General features: G+C 39.2%; 1 protein-coding gene across 1 annotated transcript; it reads right to left on the bottom strand.

Moving 5' to 3' along the window:
- Positions 1–7,656: 7,656 nt before the first annotated feature.
- Positions 7,657–8,872, bottom strand: LOC117549056. Its single transcript, XM_034220645.1, has 2 exons — positions 8,747–8,872; positions 7,657–8,475 (listed from the first exon to the last, which is right to left on the bottom strand). The coding sequence occupies exons 1-2, from the start codon at positions 8,815–8,817 to the stop codon at positions 7,800–7,802; spliced, it is 747 nt and encodes a 248-aa protein (XP_034076536.1). The 5' UTR covers positions 8,818–8,872; the 3' UTR covers positions 7,657–7,799.
- Between the last annotated feature and the right edge of the window lie 5,269 nt (positions 8,873–14,141).

Below are 14,141 nucleotides of genomic sequence, written 5' to 3'. Positions count from 1 at the left end.
TAATAATAATAATAATAATAATAATAATAATAATAATAATTGTATAATTACATTTTATATATTCTAACTGTTTTGCAATTTTCTATCATTTGTTTCTTTTTGTGTGCCATGTTCAAAATAAACGAGTTTCCAAGTAAGATCCTTATTGGAAATGCAGATATTATTACAGGAGACTGTTGCACAACATGACCATTTTGTTAGAAGTCTACACTGAAACTTAATTTAGAGCCGGAAAAATCGCGGGATCCGTGAATCCAGGTCAATGATCGAGAGAGACCAGTAGCCTACGAGGACTCAGAGCCGTAACTTATAGCAGGCAGCAGATCCAGAGATCCAGCAGACTCGTCCCCATGCACGAATCTACAGCAGACTCAGCCCCTCCTCCGAGTCCCACGGCTCCCGCGACGAGTCGCAGCAGACTCAGAGATTTGCGGACTCACGGCTCACTCACGGCTCACGGCTCACTCACGGCTCACAGGACTCTCGCGGGAGCCGGAGGAGGGGCTGAGTCTGCTGTAGATTCGTGCATGGCGACCACCATAGACTGTATATAAAGATGGCGACGAGTCTGCTCTGGATCTGCTGCTATAAGTTACGGCTCTGAGTCCGCACGAGACACAAATATGTCATGATGGGGTCAAATAACTATGAAAAATAAGAAATTAATTAAAATGAACTGTTCATTTTATTAATTAATTAAAATGAACTGTTCATTTTAATTAATTTCTTATTTTTAGAAATTAACTTTGAAAAATAAGAAATTAATTAAAATGAATATATATACTATGTTCATTTTAATTAATTTCTTATTTTTCAAAGTTATTTTATCATGGGTGGAGATACTTAGTGAAGTTGTTGCAGTGGTGATTTGTTGACCCCTTGACCCAATAAGGTACACTCTTCAAGACCTTTCTGATTGGAAGGTTAGGGGTAGTCCCCCTCCCCCTACTTGTCACCAACCATCCCCCACTATCAAGATTCTCCCAAAACACCTCAGACAGAAGTGACAAGAGAAGAGAGAGTGACATTGACTGAGGATTATTTGCTAAAGATAAGAGGATTTTTTTGTTGGAGATGAGTACTCGGAAAAGAAGTGATATATGGATGCATTTTGTTGGAGTAAATCAGGCACAAGCAAGATGTCAGTATTGCAAAAACCTGATATCTGTTCATGGAGGGAGCACATCAAATATGAGGAGGCACTTAAAAACTAAGCACCCCACTGCACTTTTAGCAGACACTCAGCAGACAACAACAGGGACAGCAGAAGCAGCAGCGACAACATCTGCAACGGCATCAACCAGCACAGATTCAGGTGTGGCAAGTACATCAACTCAACTTGCAACAGCCACCACCACAGCACCACAAGCAGCCAGAAAAAGGCCAAAACAAACCACTATGGGAGGCTTTATAAACAGGCCCATTCAACCACTGCAGCAGAGTAAAGTGGACCAGGCTTTGGTTAAAATGATAGCCACTGATTTTCAACCGTTCACAATTGTTGAAGACAGGGGGTTCAGAGCATACACAGCGGCACTGGACCCATCATATGTGCTGCCAAGCAGAGGCACTATATCAAAGCGGATGCTGCCCAACCTTTTCGAAAAGGTCAGAGCTGAACTCCAAGAGCAGATTAGGACTGCTCCTGCTGTATGTTTGACAACAGACTGCTGGACCTCCAACACAACAACAAGCTACATGTCAGTGACATGCCACTACATCACTGACTTTAAACTCAGATCCAATTTACTGGACTGTTTTGTTGTCGCAGAGTCGCACACATCCCAAAATCTGGCGCAAGAGTTGAGCCGGGTTGCAAAAGAGTGGGGCATTCAAGATAAAATTGCAGCCTGTGTCACTGACAATGCAAGCAACATTGTCAAGGCCGTGAATGACATTTTGAAGTGGAACCATGTGAGATGCTTTGCTCACTTGCTGAATCTGACGGTCAGATCTTCAGTTCACCAAACTGAAATCCAGGCCTTAATTCTGAAGGTCAAATCTATCGCAGAGTATGTGCGCAGAAGCACAGTGGCCTCTGCAAAGCTTCGGGAAATGCAACTACAAATGGGGCAGGTCCAGTTGCGAATGAAGCAGGATGTAGCCACACGGTGGAATTCAACCTACTTCATGATGCAGCGTGCCATCGAAATCAAGGAACCTCTTGTCTCCACAATGGCACTGCTCAATCCACTGCTACCAGCCTTAACTCCCGAGGAATGGGATATCACAAAGGAGGTGTGTGATATTCTTAAGCCCTTTGAAGAGGTGACTGTGGAGATGAGCTCAGAGAGGTATGTAAAAATAACGCAATTTTATGAATTACATTTTTCATACATTATATGCTGTGTTGATGGTCATTAGTATAAGGCCTGATGGTCATTAGTAAAGAAGGCTGCAACTGCAAGAAACACAATTTCAATGACTATTTATTTTTTCACAGGTTTGTGACAGGCTCAAAAGCCATTCTGATGGCACGGGGGCTCCAGAGAATTGTTGCCCACAGGCAGAGAAACCCCTCCACCCACGAACCTGTCAAAGGGATGGTTAATTTCCTTGCAGCAGATTTGGAGAAAAGATTTGGGCAAATTGAAAGGGTCAGAGTGCTTGCTGAAGCTACACTTTTGGACCCTCGCTTCAAAAAGCATGCCTTTGTGATTGAAAGGAACGCAGAGGAAACTGTGTCAAGAGTGGTGGGAGCAGCAACACATGCGGCAACACCAACATTACCCAGCACAGAGGAGGAGGAGGAGGAGGAGGAGGAGGGTGGCACAACTGTGAATCCTCCAAGTGAGCCAGTGCCTCAATTCTGGGCTGACTTTGAGGAGCGAGTGACCACTCTGAGGCCAGGGGTCCAGAACCCGACCACTGGGGCCATGCTGGAGATCAAGGGATTCTTGGCAGAGCCACTTATCCCCCGAAAGGCTGACCCCCTGGAATGGTGGAGAGTTCGAGCCCTGGTGTACCAAAATATATGCACAGTCATGAAGACCAGGCTCTGCATTGTGGCCACATCTGTCCCCTCAGAGCGTGTTTTCTCGAAAACTGGGCAGATCATTACAGACAGGAGGAACAGGCTCAGCCCTTCAAAAGTGCGTGAGCTTGTCTTTCTTAATGCCAACTTGTGAGTGACACACTTAAATAATGCACTTGCACAATGCACATTATGTATATAGTTATTTGATTATGTTCCTGTACTAAGCACATTTTGCACAATTGTGTTAATTTAAAAAAAAAAAAAAAAAAATCTTAGCCTATATGCCAACTGATTTGCACATTGTTCTCTCATTTGTTGTTGGCAAAAGATATGCTTGATTTTTTTGTGTGTGCATTTAAAAAAATAAGTGTTTTGCATTGTATGTATATAGTTATTTTAATATGTTCCTGTACTTAAGATAATTTTGCACAATTGTGTTTTCATTTAATAATAATAATTGTATAATTACATTTTATATATTCTAACTGTTTTGAAATGTTCTATAATTTGTTTCTTTTTGTGTGCCATGTTCAAAATAAACGAGTTTCCAAGTAAGATCCGATTCCTTATTGGAAATGCAGATATTATTACAGGAGAGTCTCCTGTAATAATAGCTGCATTTCCTGAGGAGACTGTTGCACAACATGACCATTTTGTTAGAAGTCTACACTGAAACTTAATTTAGAGCCGGAAAAATCGCGGGATCCGTGAATCCAGGTCAATGATCGAGAGAGACCAGTAGCCTACGAGGACTCAGAGCCGTAACATATAGCAGGCAGCAGATCCAGAGATCCAGCAGACTCGTCCCCATGCACGAATCTACAGCCGACTCAGCCCCTCCTCCGGCTCGCACGGCTCCCGCGAGTCCCACGGCTCCCTCGACGAGTCGCAGCAGACTCAGAGATTTGCGGACTCACGGCTCACTCACGGCTCACGGCTCACTCACGGCTCACGGCTCACTCACGGCTCCCGCGAGTCCAACGACTCACGGCTCACTCACGGCTCACGGGACTCTCGCGGGAGCCGGAGGAGGGGCTGAATTTGCTGTTGATTCGTGCATGGCGACGAGTCTGCTGGATCTCTGGATACAACAACGTTGTAATGTGATTGTACACGTTATAAAGAGAGTAATTGATAGGTGTGTGGGTTGTCTTTCATTTTGACACGCAGAATAATGTTATAATAAACATAGATACTGTAGGCTATGTTAAATGGATATATCCGCCTTCTTTCATTTATCTTTCCATTCCCACAACAATATACATAAATAAATGGCATATTTTGGACATAGTTCGAATGGTGATTAATCATGATTAATTAATTTTTAAGCTGTGATTAATCTGATTACAAATTGTAATCGTTTGACAGCCCTAATATATATATATATTTGCTAACCCATAGCCCTATACAAAGATCTTATGTGAAACCAATATTACATATGCAACAATTTCAACTTTTCACTAGTCAAACAGAAACAACAAAGTTAGCCCTTTGCATGATACATTTATGAAAATGATCTGGTTAAGCAAGCCTTTCAAAAAAGTAGCAAACACGCGGCTCATATTTGCTTACACATAGCCGAATACTAAGACAGGCAGTAAATTAGTTATCTATCTTGACACTAAATGTATACGAAAAAAACTAATTCACCTTTAAAACAACACCATTTCAAATCCTTACCTTATTTAAGTGTTTCTGGATCGGACCTTCTCATGGAAGGCGCCTCTAAATAGAATGAATTATCATTATTATTTATTATTATTATGATCTGAAACGATGTAATCAAAGTCAGAATAATAATAATCTCTCAAAACACGAAAACTCACAAAGATTATAAAGGAAATAAAAACACAAAAATGTCCTGTACCTTTGTGTATGTTCAACCCGTTCAACCCAGTCTCATAAAAAAACGTGTAATACCCACGTTGGTCCACAACGTAGGACGTAGTATTTCTACAAAAACCCCTCTGAAATTGTAAAATCCCTACGTTTTTTTTCACCATTCATTCCAATGGCTGGCGTCTATGTCACGTGATCTTCACATTTCTCCCTGCAGAAAAAAAAACATGGCCGAACTTCGTTTTATTCTCGGTGTAAAATGCCTATTTTAAAGTTAGTTTGGCCATTAAAATGCGTTTTGATGTCATTTGATGCGAGAAATATGAGTTGTTATTTCAAATTATGTGTGCAGTGGATGTACATGATCTTTAGTTTGCTAGTTATTACGAAGATTACTTCAGGAAATTGTGTCTATACAACGTTTTCATTGTCACCAAGGTGGTTGCTACGGATGCTGCTATCGATATTATTTCTGTTATGTTGTGTAACAGTTTAATGGTGTAATCTTTATTGCTACCCCCTTCCCCGTCAATGTATAGTGTTGGTCCACAGCGCAAACGTATTAGTTTAACAAAATCCACATCTAAAATTGTGGCATAGATACGTTATTTTCCCCTGTGCAATTCCAGTCTCACATCTCACAGCACATCGTCATAAACAAATACCGGAAACAAACCGAAAACACTTTATTCCGAGTGTGCTTGCTTTTCTCTTTGGAGGTCATCACATAACGGCATTGTAATACACGGTTCGGCTGCATTACATATTACATATCTGCCGTAGTTCTCTATTTATAGAGCCCTGATGAGAACACTTCTAGACAAACATGAGGAACTGCCGCCCATACTGAAAACGTGACGTGGATCATAAATATGTCAGCCATTAAACAACATCTTACATTTCTTTTCACACAATACGTCTCCTTGCAGTATCAACACTAATTCGGCTGACTTTTATATTTGATCCAATTGGTAGATAGGCTGTATTTACACCATAAAGGTGCACAGCTGATATAAAGGGACACCTAGTGGTTAAAGCATGTTATTGAATTTCATTATTTTTATTATTAGATATTAATAGGATCCCTATAAAGTATATTCATTACTCGTTATTCTCTACTAATAGTTAATTAAACACTGTATAATGACTATTTTGCACATCCCTTTCAAGATTTCAAGATTTTCTAAGGTTTATTGACATACACAAACGGTGTAGTTATGCAATGAATGAAACACTTTGTGTATACCTCCAGCAATGTTAACTATGTTGAAGCACTTATTTTAACTGATATTATACATAATGTATTATACTCTTATATAAGATGTATGTAGATAGTATAAGAAATGTGCAGAATACGACAGTTTAATGGTGACATATTGATCAGATGTCTTGTAATGCACTGTTGAGGAATCTGCGACCAAAGTTTTTCATCTCCGGCCTTGTCAGGTATTGAACAATCAATAAATATAGAACACAGAATTATTAAATATAAAACACAGAATTTGTGTGATTATACTAAATTATTTACAAATAAACACCACTGCATATTTACAACTGTTACACATGCTGATGTAACGCAAATGTTTCCAACTTGGGATCAATAAAGTATATCTTATCTTAAGATGATCGATGGCTACTGCCATATTTGAAAAATGTGCCTCTGAACCTTGACAAGTGCATGTTTCAGGCTCATCAATAAACAACAGGAGGGGTCACAGACATAAGACCAGCTGTTAAATAAAGCTCTTCTGACCTTATAGGCCATAAGGTGAACCCTGTTATCGTTTCAACCCGCTCCACAGAAGTGAAACTACACAATCTTTAGTTCATAAAAAAGAACGAGTCATGCTTATCCACCAAAAAAAATATCGTCGCTAAAATTCCTGCCAATTCTTCTAGGCACGTAATTATTGGCTGAACTATTCCCTTCGAAGCGTAATAATATCTTGGTCCAAAGTCGTGCCACGGTTCGTCACGTGATCGTGCTACACCAATTGGGTAGCTGCATATTGTCAACAGAAGTGAAAGATGGCGGCCGCCATGGTTACGCTAAACCAGACCAAATGGATTCTAAACAGTGCTGTATGCTTGTTTTATGTCATGTTTTGTCATATGTCTTAATACATCACTAAGTCCGAGGTATTTGCGTTATATACGCGGTATTTGTGAGAGGTTTTACTATCTGGGAACAGAGTTGACCATCGAATCAACATTGACTAGCAGCGTTTATCAGCCAACTCCAGCTACAAACAATTTCCCCACGGGGATTAATAAAGTATATCAAACTCATATTTATCAAACTATCATTCCTGGACTGCCATGTTCACATCGCTAGGTTCATTGGGATTATTCCATTAGACTGAGGACTTTTTGTCTGTCTGTTGTTACCCTGTACACGTTAAATGCACTCTTAAAATAAACATGACTTGATTTCTGCGTCCAAGAAGAAGGTTAACTTGTTACGTTAAGTAATTTAGATCAATAAAATGCAGTACTTCCAGGCTGAAGACTTTTCTTTTTGTTGCTGCTTTTAATTGAACTATTCATATCTTAGACTGCACTGTAACTTTTATCCATGTATTTTTTCTTTTAATGTTTCTTTTATTAGCTTTTCTTTTTAATGCCTGATTTTAAATGCCATTTTCTTAATGTCTTTAATTTTTTGTAAAACACTTTGAATTGCCTTGTGTTGAAAAGTGCTATATAAATAAACTTGCCTTGCCTTACTTATACCAATGTCCATTGATTCATTTATTTACTCATTCATCCCTCCACAAATGAAAACAACACTGATGAACCATAAAAAACGAGATTTATTACAAATATAAAAGGTATGACATAGAAAACAGTAGAAGGACATGTAATGTAGTATAATTGATTGGTGTCAGGCTGGGCGGAGCGGCTGATTGGTGCTGTGATTGCCTCAGCTGGTTAAAAGAGTCCTGCTGATTATACTCTGTTCTAGTACCAAAAACAAACGTATCTATGAGTGATGTGACACTTCTACTAGTGTCAGTTGGGCAAGGCTAGTGTCTAGACTCAAAACTGTGTCCCATGATGCACAATGTCCCAGTCTGTTAAGCAGTGATACAATGCGTGATGATCCAGTTAAATGTCGAACAGTTAAACCTAAAGCCAAGGACTTGGGTGTCTGCTTGCGGCCCTTGGAAGCAAGGTACACAATGTCTTGACAAACAGACAACACTTTCAAATGTACGTCATCATCAATGTTGACATAATGATCCAGTGTTGGCTCCTCAGTGGAACCTATAATCCAGCTGAGCAGATTGTATAGTCCAATGGGGACAACAGTTTGAGATTCAGTGACATTTACATTTTCAGAAGTGGGAGGCCATGGGCATGACATGCCAGGAGTGTCACTAAGCAGTCTTTTCAAAAACAACGCTACTGTATACAGTGTCCTTGTGTCCTCATGTGTTGTTGGGCACTTTGTTCTCCCTGTTTCATTGTCGCTGTCTGTCTGGCTCAATTCACTGGACTGTGTTGTTTCCGTACCGGATGGATCTGGTAGCATGTCCACGAGTGCATCCTTTGACAGAGTCTCAGCAAAAACCAGTTCGCAGACGTTGCGCTTGGTGGGCATGTGAAACGCTAGCTGAGGGAAATCTTGAGCCAGCCTCTTCTTCAACAGATCCTGTCTGTAACACAACAAAACAGTGACAATTACGAGTCACAGGAGTACCATCAAAAGCAGAGTGGTGGAGGTGATACAAGACATTACAGACTAGAACCTATCTGCCATACAGCACATTTAACACCAAAGAAGCCAAATAAAGGCCCACATCATCACAAACAACACTACACACTACACATCATGGGGGTTTCTCCAAACAGGCCTGTCATACACATTTTGTTTAAAGCTGGCCTTGCACATGATAAATAATAAGACTTGTATTACATTGCAGTTACCTGTAGTTTGAAGCATCAACACCTTCGTTTGCTTTCACCATGTCAATGAAGGCCTGCCTCAGCTGGCCCATTCTAAGCACCTCATTGTTGACAAGCAGCCTCTGGCGATGATCCTCTCACAGAACAGCTTGTAACTGGCATCAAACATTGCCTCATCCCTACAACACATGAATGAGAAGTAAATAAATGGATAAATGAATAAGTGTTGTGATTGTGTGCACATATAACAGAAGGAAATTGGATGTTTACTTATAATGTTAAGTATGTGTATGTGTATATATATATATAGCCATCGCCGACACACACCTGGACTTCAGTCTGGTGGTAGTGCAAATAGGTAAAGCAATCCAAGGAGAAATAACTTACTGTTCTGTCTCTGGTTTGTCAGGTCTCAGCAAAAACATGGTGTACTGACTGTAACAGCTTTTGTGGTACCGCACCTCCAGAGCCACACAGTCTTTGTCTTTTATATGTAAAAGAACACTTTGGTCATCTTTCTTCTCAGCAGCTTTCTGCAATTTGACTAAACGGAAAAAAAGGACAACTCAATGAGTTTGTTGACGTATCTCTCACACATAATTGTACCTTTCAGTTATTCAACCACAGAGAATGTGTGTGTGTGTGTGTGTGTGTGTGTGTGTGTGTGTGTGTGGTGTGTGTGTAGTGTGTGTGGTGTGTGGGTGGGGGAGGGGGTTTGCTTATCTGCTTTTAATGTTTCAGACTTACACAGTTGATCCCTTTGTCGCTTGCCTGCTTTGATGATCATTTCCTCCTTCATCTTGCATATAATGCACAGGGCAGGAAGGACGGGGCCAGAGCCTGCGATTGGCAGGCCTGACCTTGATCGTAGCTTCTCTGTTTGGCTTCGGTACGTCGATGGGATGGGCTCGACCTCAAGGTCCTCCCTAACGTCTTGATCTCCCTCACGTGCGAGCCGTCTTTCCACCTTCGTCATGGCCTTTGTGTCGGTAAACCTTATGTAGCATGTGTGGTGGAAGCCAGCGTCCTCAGGAATATCTTCGAACTCGAAATCAAGACAGTGCTTGTGGTTTTCAGCCACCACGTTCCGAGAGTCTCCCTTCAAGCCGAGCGACCGTTGTAAGCTTGTCCTGTACGTATTCCATCTTGTATTGGTAAAACAATCAACCTTTTCGTGCTTCACAGACGTAATATGCATGTAACAATGTTTGTGTGTTGACAATTTTGACTTTTTGAGACTTTCTGGTGCGTTTTCCTCGTCTCCGCTACTCGATGAAACCATGGCGGCCGCCATCTTTCACTTCTGTTGACAATATGCAGCTACCCAATTGGTGTAGCACGATCACGTGATGAACCGTGGCACGACTTTGGACCAAGATATTATTACGCTTCGAAGGGACTAGTTCAGCCAATAATTACGTGCCTAGAAGAATTGGCAGGAATTTTAGCGACGAAATTTTTTTTGGTGGATAAGCATGAATCGTTCTTTTTTATGAACTAAAGATTGTGTAGTTTCACTTCTGTGGAGCGGGATTTCTTTTCTAAAGGACTTTTCGAGGTTCACCTTGCGGCCTATTAGCTGGCATGTGGGTAATGCTGCCCATTATGGACACAAGCAATTTTCACCCATTTATTAATTATATGTTTTACATTTGAGTGTTTCCTATCCCCTAAACCTCCAGGGATGGACACAGTTTAATACTGGCCACTTCTTATTATGGGAAATACGAAAACGTCTTTTAAAACTACAACTCCCAGTAGAGGAGTGCCATAGAGCATGTTGCGAAGGTTGCGAAACACAATAGCCAGCATGTGTAGTTCTGGGGACGGGGTGGGGGAGGGGGGGACGGGGTGGACCCGTTCAAATCCAGTTTTGGACAGTCTGCCGTGGTTCCATCCCATTTCAAGTGCTGTTCGACGCTCGGCACACTCTCCAATCACAGAGCTTGAGGACTATCACGGGGTTTGTCAAGCGAAGCGGAGAGAATACTTACTTCCGCGTGTAATATTCTGTAAAGCAAATGAGCTGCTCTGACCCTCGGTCCTGACCATGCGAGCCTGCCTGTGCCTGCAGACCTCCACTCTCAGGACAGTTAAATAAATAAACACAAGGATAATTATGTGTTATTGTTGAGTAAATGGAGAATTGCACAGGGGAAAATAACGTATAACAGAAATAATATCGATAGCAGCATCCCTAGCAACCACCTTGGTGACAATGAAAACGTTGTATAGACACAATTTCCTGAAGTAATCTTCATAACAACTAGCAAACTAAAGATCACGTGCATCCACTGCACACATAATCTGAAATAAAAACTCATATTTCTCGCATCAAATGACATCAAAACGCATTTTAATGGCCAAACTAACTTTAAAATAGGCATTTTACACCGAGAATAAAACGAAGTTCGGCCATGTTTTTTTTTCTGCAGGGAGAAATGTGAAGATCACGTGACATAGACGCCAGCCATTGGAATGAATGGTGAAAAAAAAACGTAGGGATCTTACAATTTCAGAGGCGTTTTTGTAGAAATACTACGTCCTACGTTGTGGACCAACGTAGTTATTACACGTTTTTTTGTGAGACTGGGTTGGTATGTTTCTTTCTTAAAGCAGCAAATAGAAATCTTTGTCCCAAAAAAAACTGTAATTGTTATTTAACTTTCTTTGTTTTATGCAAAACACTTTTTAATTCAATATTATTTTCAAGTTTTATATACAAAAAACATTTTTAATATTAAATATCTTTATATATTATTTTTCAAGTTAGTTTTTACGATTGTATTATATTATCATTTTATTTTTATTTTTGTATTTATTATTTTAAATAATTGTTATTTTTGTAATTTTAATTCTTATTTTATTTCATTATTTTAATTATTATTTAATAAGCCCTGCAGACAATAAACATCGTTTTTTGGTAGTAGACAAATCTAATTATAATTATAATTTATTTATTCTGAAATGTATTTATTCCTGTATTTAAACTTTTTATTTTATTTGAATATCATTTTTTTATACAATAGATTAATAAAGAATGTTTTAATAACAACAAAAGGAGAAAACAGTGAGAACAAATAAATTAAATAATTCATTTTAAATACTCTTTTCAAAAAAATGGAATGACAAAATACAAATTAAAAATAACAATTACAAAAAATACAATTTAAAAAAGGGACGTAGTTTAAGAAAGACACACAAACGAAGGACATTTTATGTTTTCTTTTCCTTTATTATCTTTGTGAGTTTTCACGTCATGATAGATAGATAGATAGATAGATAGATAGATAGAGAGAGAGAGATATATATATATAGAGGGATAGAGACATAGATAGGTAGAGATAGATTTTGTATCCATTGGTAAGGGGCCGAGGGAAAAAAGTAAAATGGTCATGCCTCAGTAACCATGTATATATAGTGGCTCAGTGGTTAGGGTAGGCAGCACATCAACAGCATCTCAATCTTCAACAATTACAAAAATAACCATTAAGAATAATGCCCAAAATTAAGAACATTCGTTTTTATTTTCATAAACTTTAATGCAAAAGTCTGTGTACCTTCGAAAATGATGTATTAACATAAACCAATAGGGGAAGTGTAAAACATAAATAAAAATGTGTGAACAAAAACAAAATATTTCGAAAATGTAATACAATATATAGGCCACCAAAAAGATGAATTATTCTTTCACATCTAGGTTGTGTAATATTTGCTGGTAGTTTTATCTGATTTTGGTTGGGATGTGGAAACTAAAATGAACAACAAACCATGCTTGGTTGTACAACTTACAAATTATTTATCACTTGTATGGAGACTCTTATGGCACAACTTTTATTGTATTTACTTGCACTATTTTATCTTTTTTTATAGTGTTGCACTGTTGGAGGAGCCTGTGACCTAAGATTTTCAACGACGTAACTACACTGTAGCTATGTACGAATGACAATAAAAGCCTTGAATCTTGAATCGTTTTTGAATTTTTTTATTAATCTATTCAATTGTCATTTGATATACAAGACATACAAAGCAACAAGACATTACATACAGTAAATAAAGGGTCAAGGCTGAACCTGTCTCTGCGGTCCTGCCTTGGGTCTCGTCATGCTGCTTCCCTGATGGCTTCCACAGGATTGGAGCTGACATCCTCGTGGATTCATCTTCTTATTACAGACACATGCATTTCCTAACATTCGGTCTATATCCTGTAAAATGTATTATCTCTTCGTTTTACACACGACATCTATTGCACGTCTGTCCGTCCTGGGAGAGGGATCCCTCCTCTGTGGCTCTCCCTGAGGTTTCTCCCATGTTCCCCTTAAACTGTGGGCTTTTCTCTGGAAGTGTTTCCTTGTACGATGTGAGGGTCTAAGGACAGAGGGTGTCGTTTTTTACTGATATTCTGAACAATCTGTGTTGTTGTATTTGCTGTAAAGTGTCTCTACTGTAGGCTATTTTTATTATATGTACAGGACTTTGGCTCGACCAAAAATCGTTTATAAATGTGCTATATAAATAAAACTTGATTTGATTTGATTTGAAAGAAAAATAGAAAGAAAAATACATTTGGATTCTTCAGATTAAATGTTTTTTAAATATCTAATTTGTTTTGATTGCCTTCTTATTCCTAATGTTTTTAATAGTGCTAATATATTGTTTACATTCTTGATAGAAATGTACAAAATGTGGTTTGGAGTTAGCTCATTTCTTTTTATGGATATGAAATGTCCCTAAAAATACAATTAACTGCACAAAAGTACATAAGAATGTCTTTGTCCTGGAGAGTTGAACCTTTTGTCCCGTATTTTCCCTAATAAAACATTCTACACCATACCACAATATTATACTATACAACAATTCATAAAATAAATGGCCAATAGTCTCTTCTTGTAGATTAGAACATGTGCAGGAATATTCAATATCAAGTCCAAATCGTTGCTTGAATCTTGAAACAACGTCACCGGAAGTCAGCTGTCACCATAAAGCAGTGTTTCTCAAACTTTTTCATACCAAGGACCACTTAACCAATAAAAAAACACTCGCGGACCACCTAACTCCACAAATATCCAAAAACACATCGTTTTTTACAAATCGCCTGACAATGGTACAAACAAGTGGCCACATGTGTGATCAAGGTGTTTATCTGGGCTATATCATGCATTCGAAAGTGAAACTTAAGCTCGTTCCATTGCGGAAATATTCCCGCGAGAGTGCGAAAAACTTAAATAAATGTATTTATTTAAAATGTGAAATTTTACCAATATACTCACGGACCAGTAGGGGGCGCTCACGGACCACCAGTGGTCCGCGGACTACACTTTGAGAAGCACTGCCATAAAGGGTGGTCATTTAAAGATGGCGGAGTGCATGGCCGCACGTTTGGCTGCTCAGGAGGAGCAGATACGGCTCCTCTCGG

This window comes from Gymnodraco acuticeps, unplaced genomic scaffold, assembly GCF_902827175.1.
Source record: "Gymnodraco acuticeps unplaced genomic scaffold, fGymAcu1.1, whole genome shotgun sequence".
Taxonomy (NCBI): Eukaryota; Metazoa; Chordata; class Actinopteri; order Perciformes; family Bathydraconidae; genus Gymnodraco; species Gymnodraco acuticeps.
This window is presented reverse-complemented; position numbering and strand designations above follow the sequence as displayed.

Bases quoted from the DNA above. Each gene is read 5' to 3' on its own strand.
- LOC117549056 (XM_034220645.1), bottom strand. From the start codon at position 8,817: ATGGGCCAGCTGAGGCAGGCCTTCATTGACATGGTGAAAGCAAACGAA. The intron at 8,476-8,746 runs GTAACTGCAATG...GTTGTGTTACAG, and splicing joins GTTGATGCTTCAAACTACAG to ACAGGATCTGTTGAAGAAGA.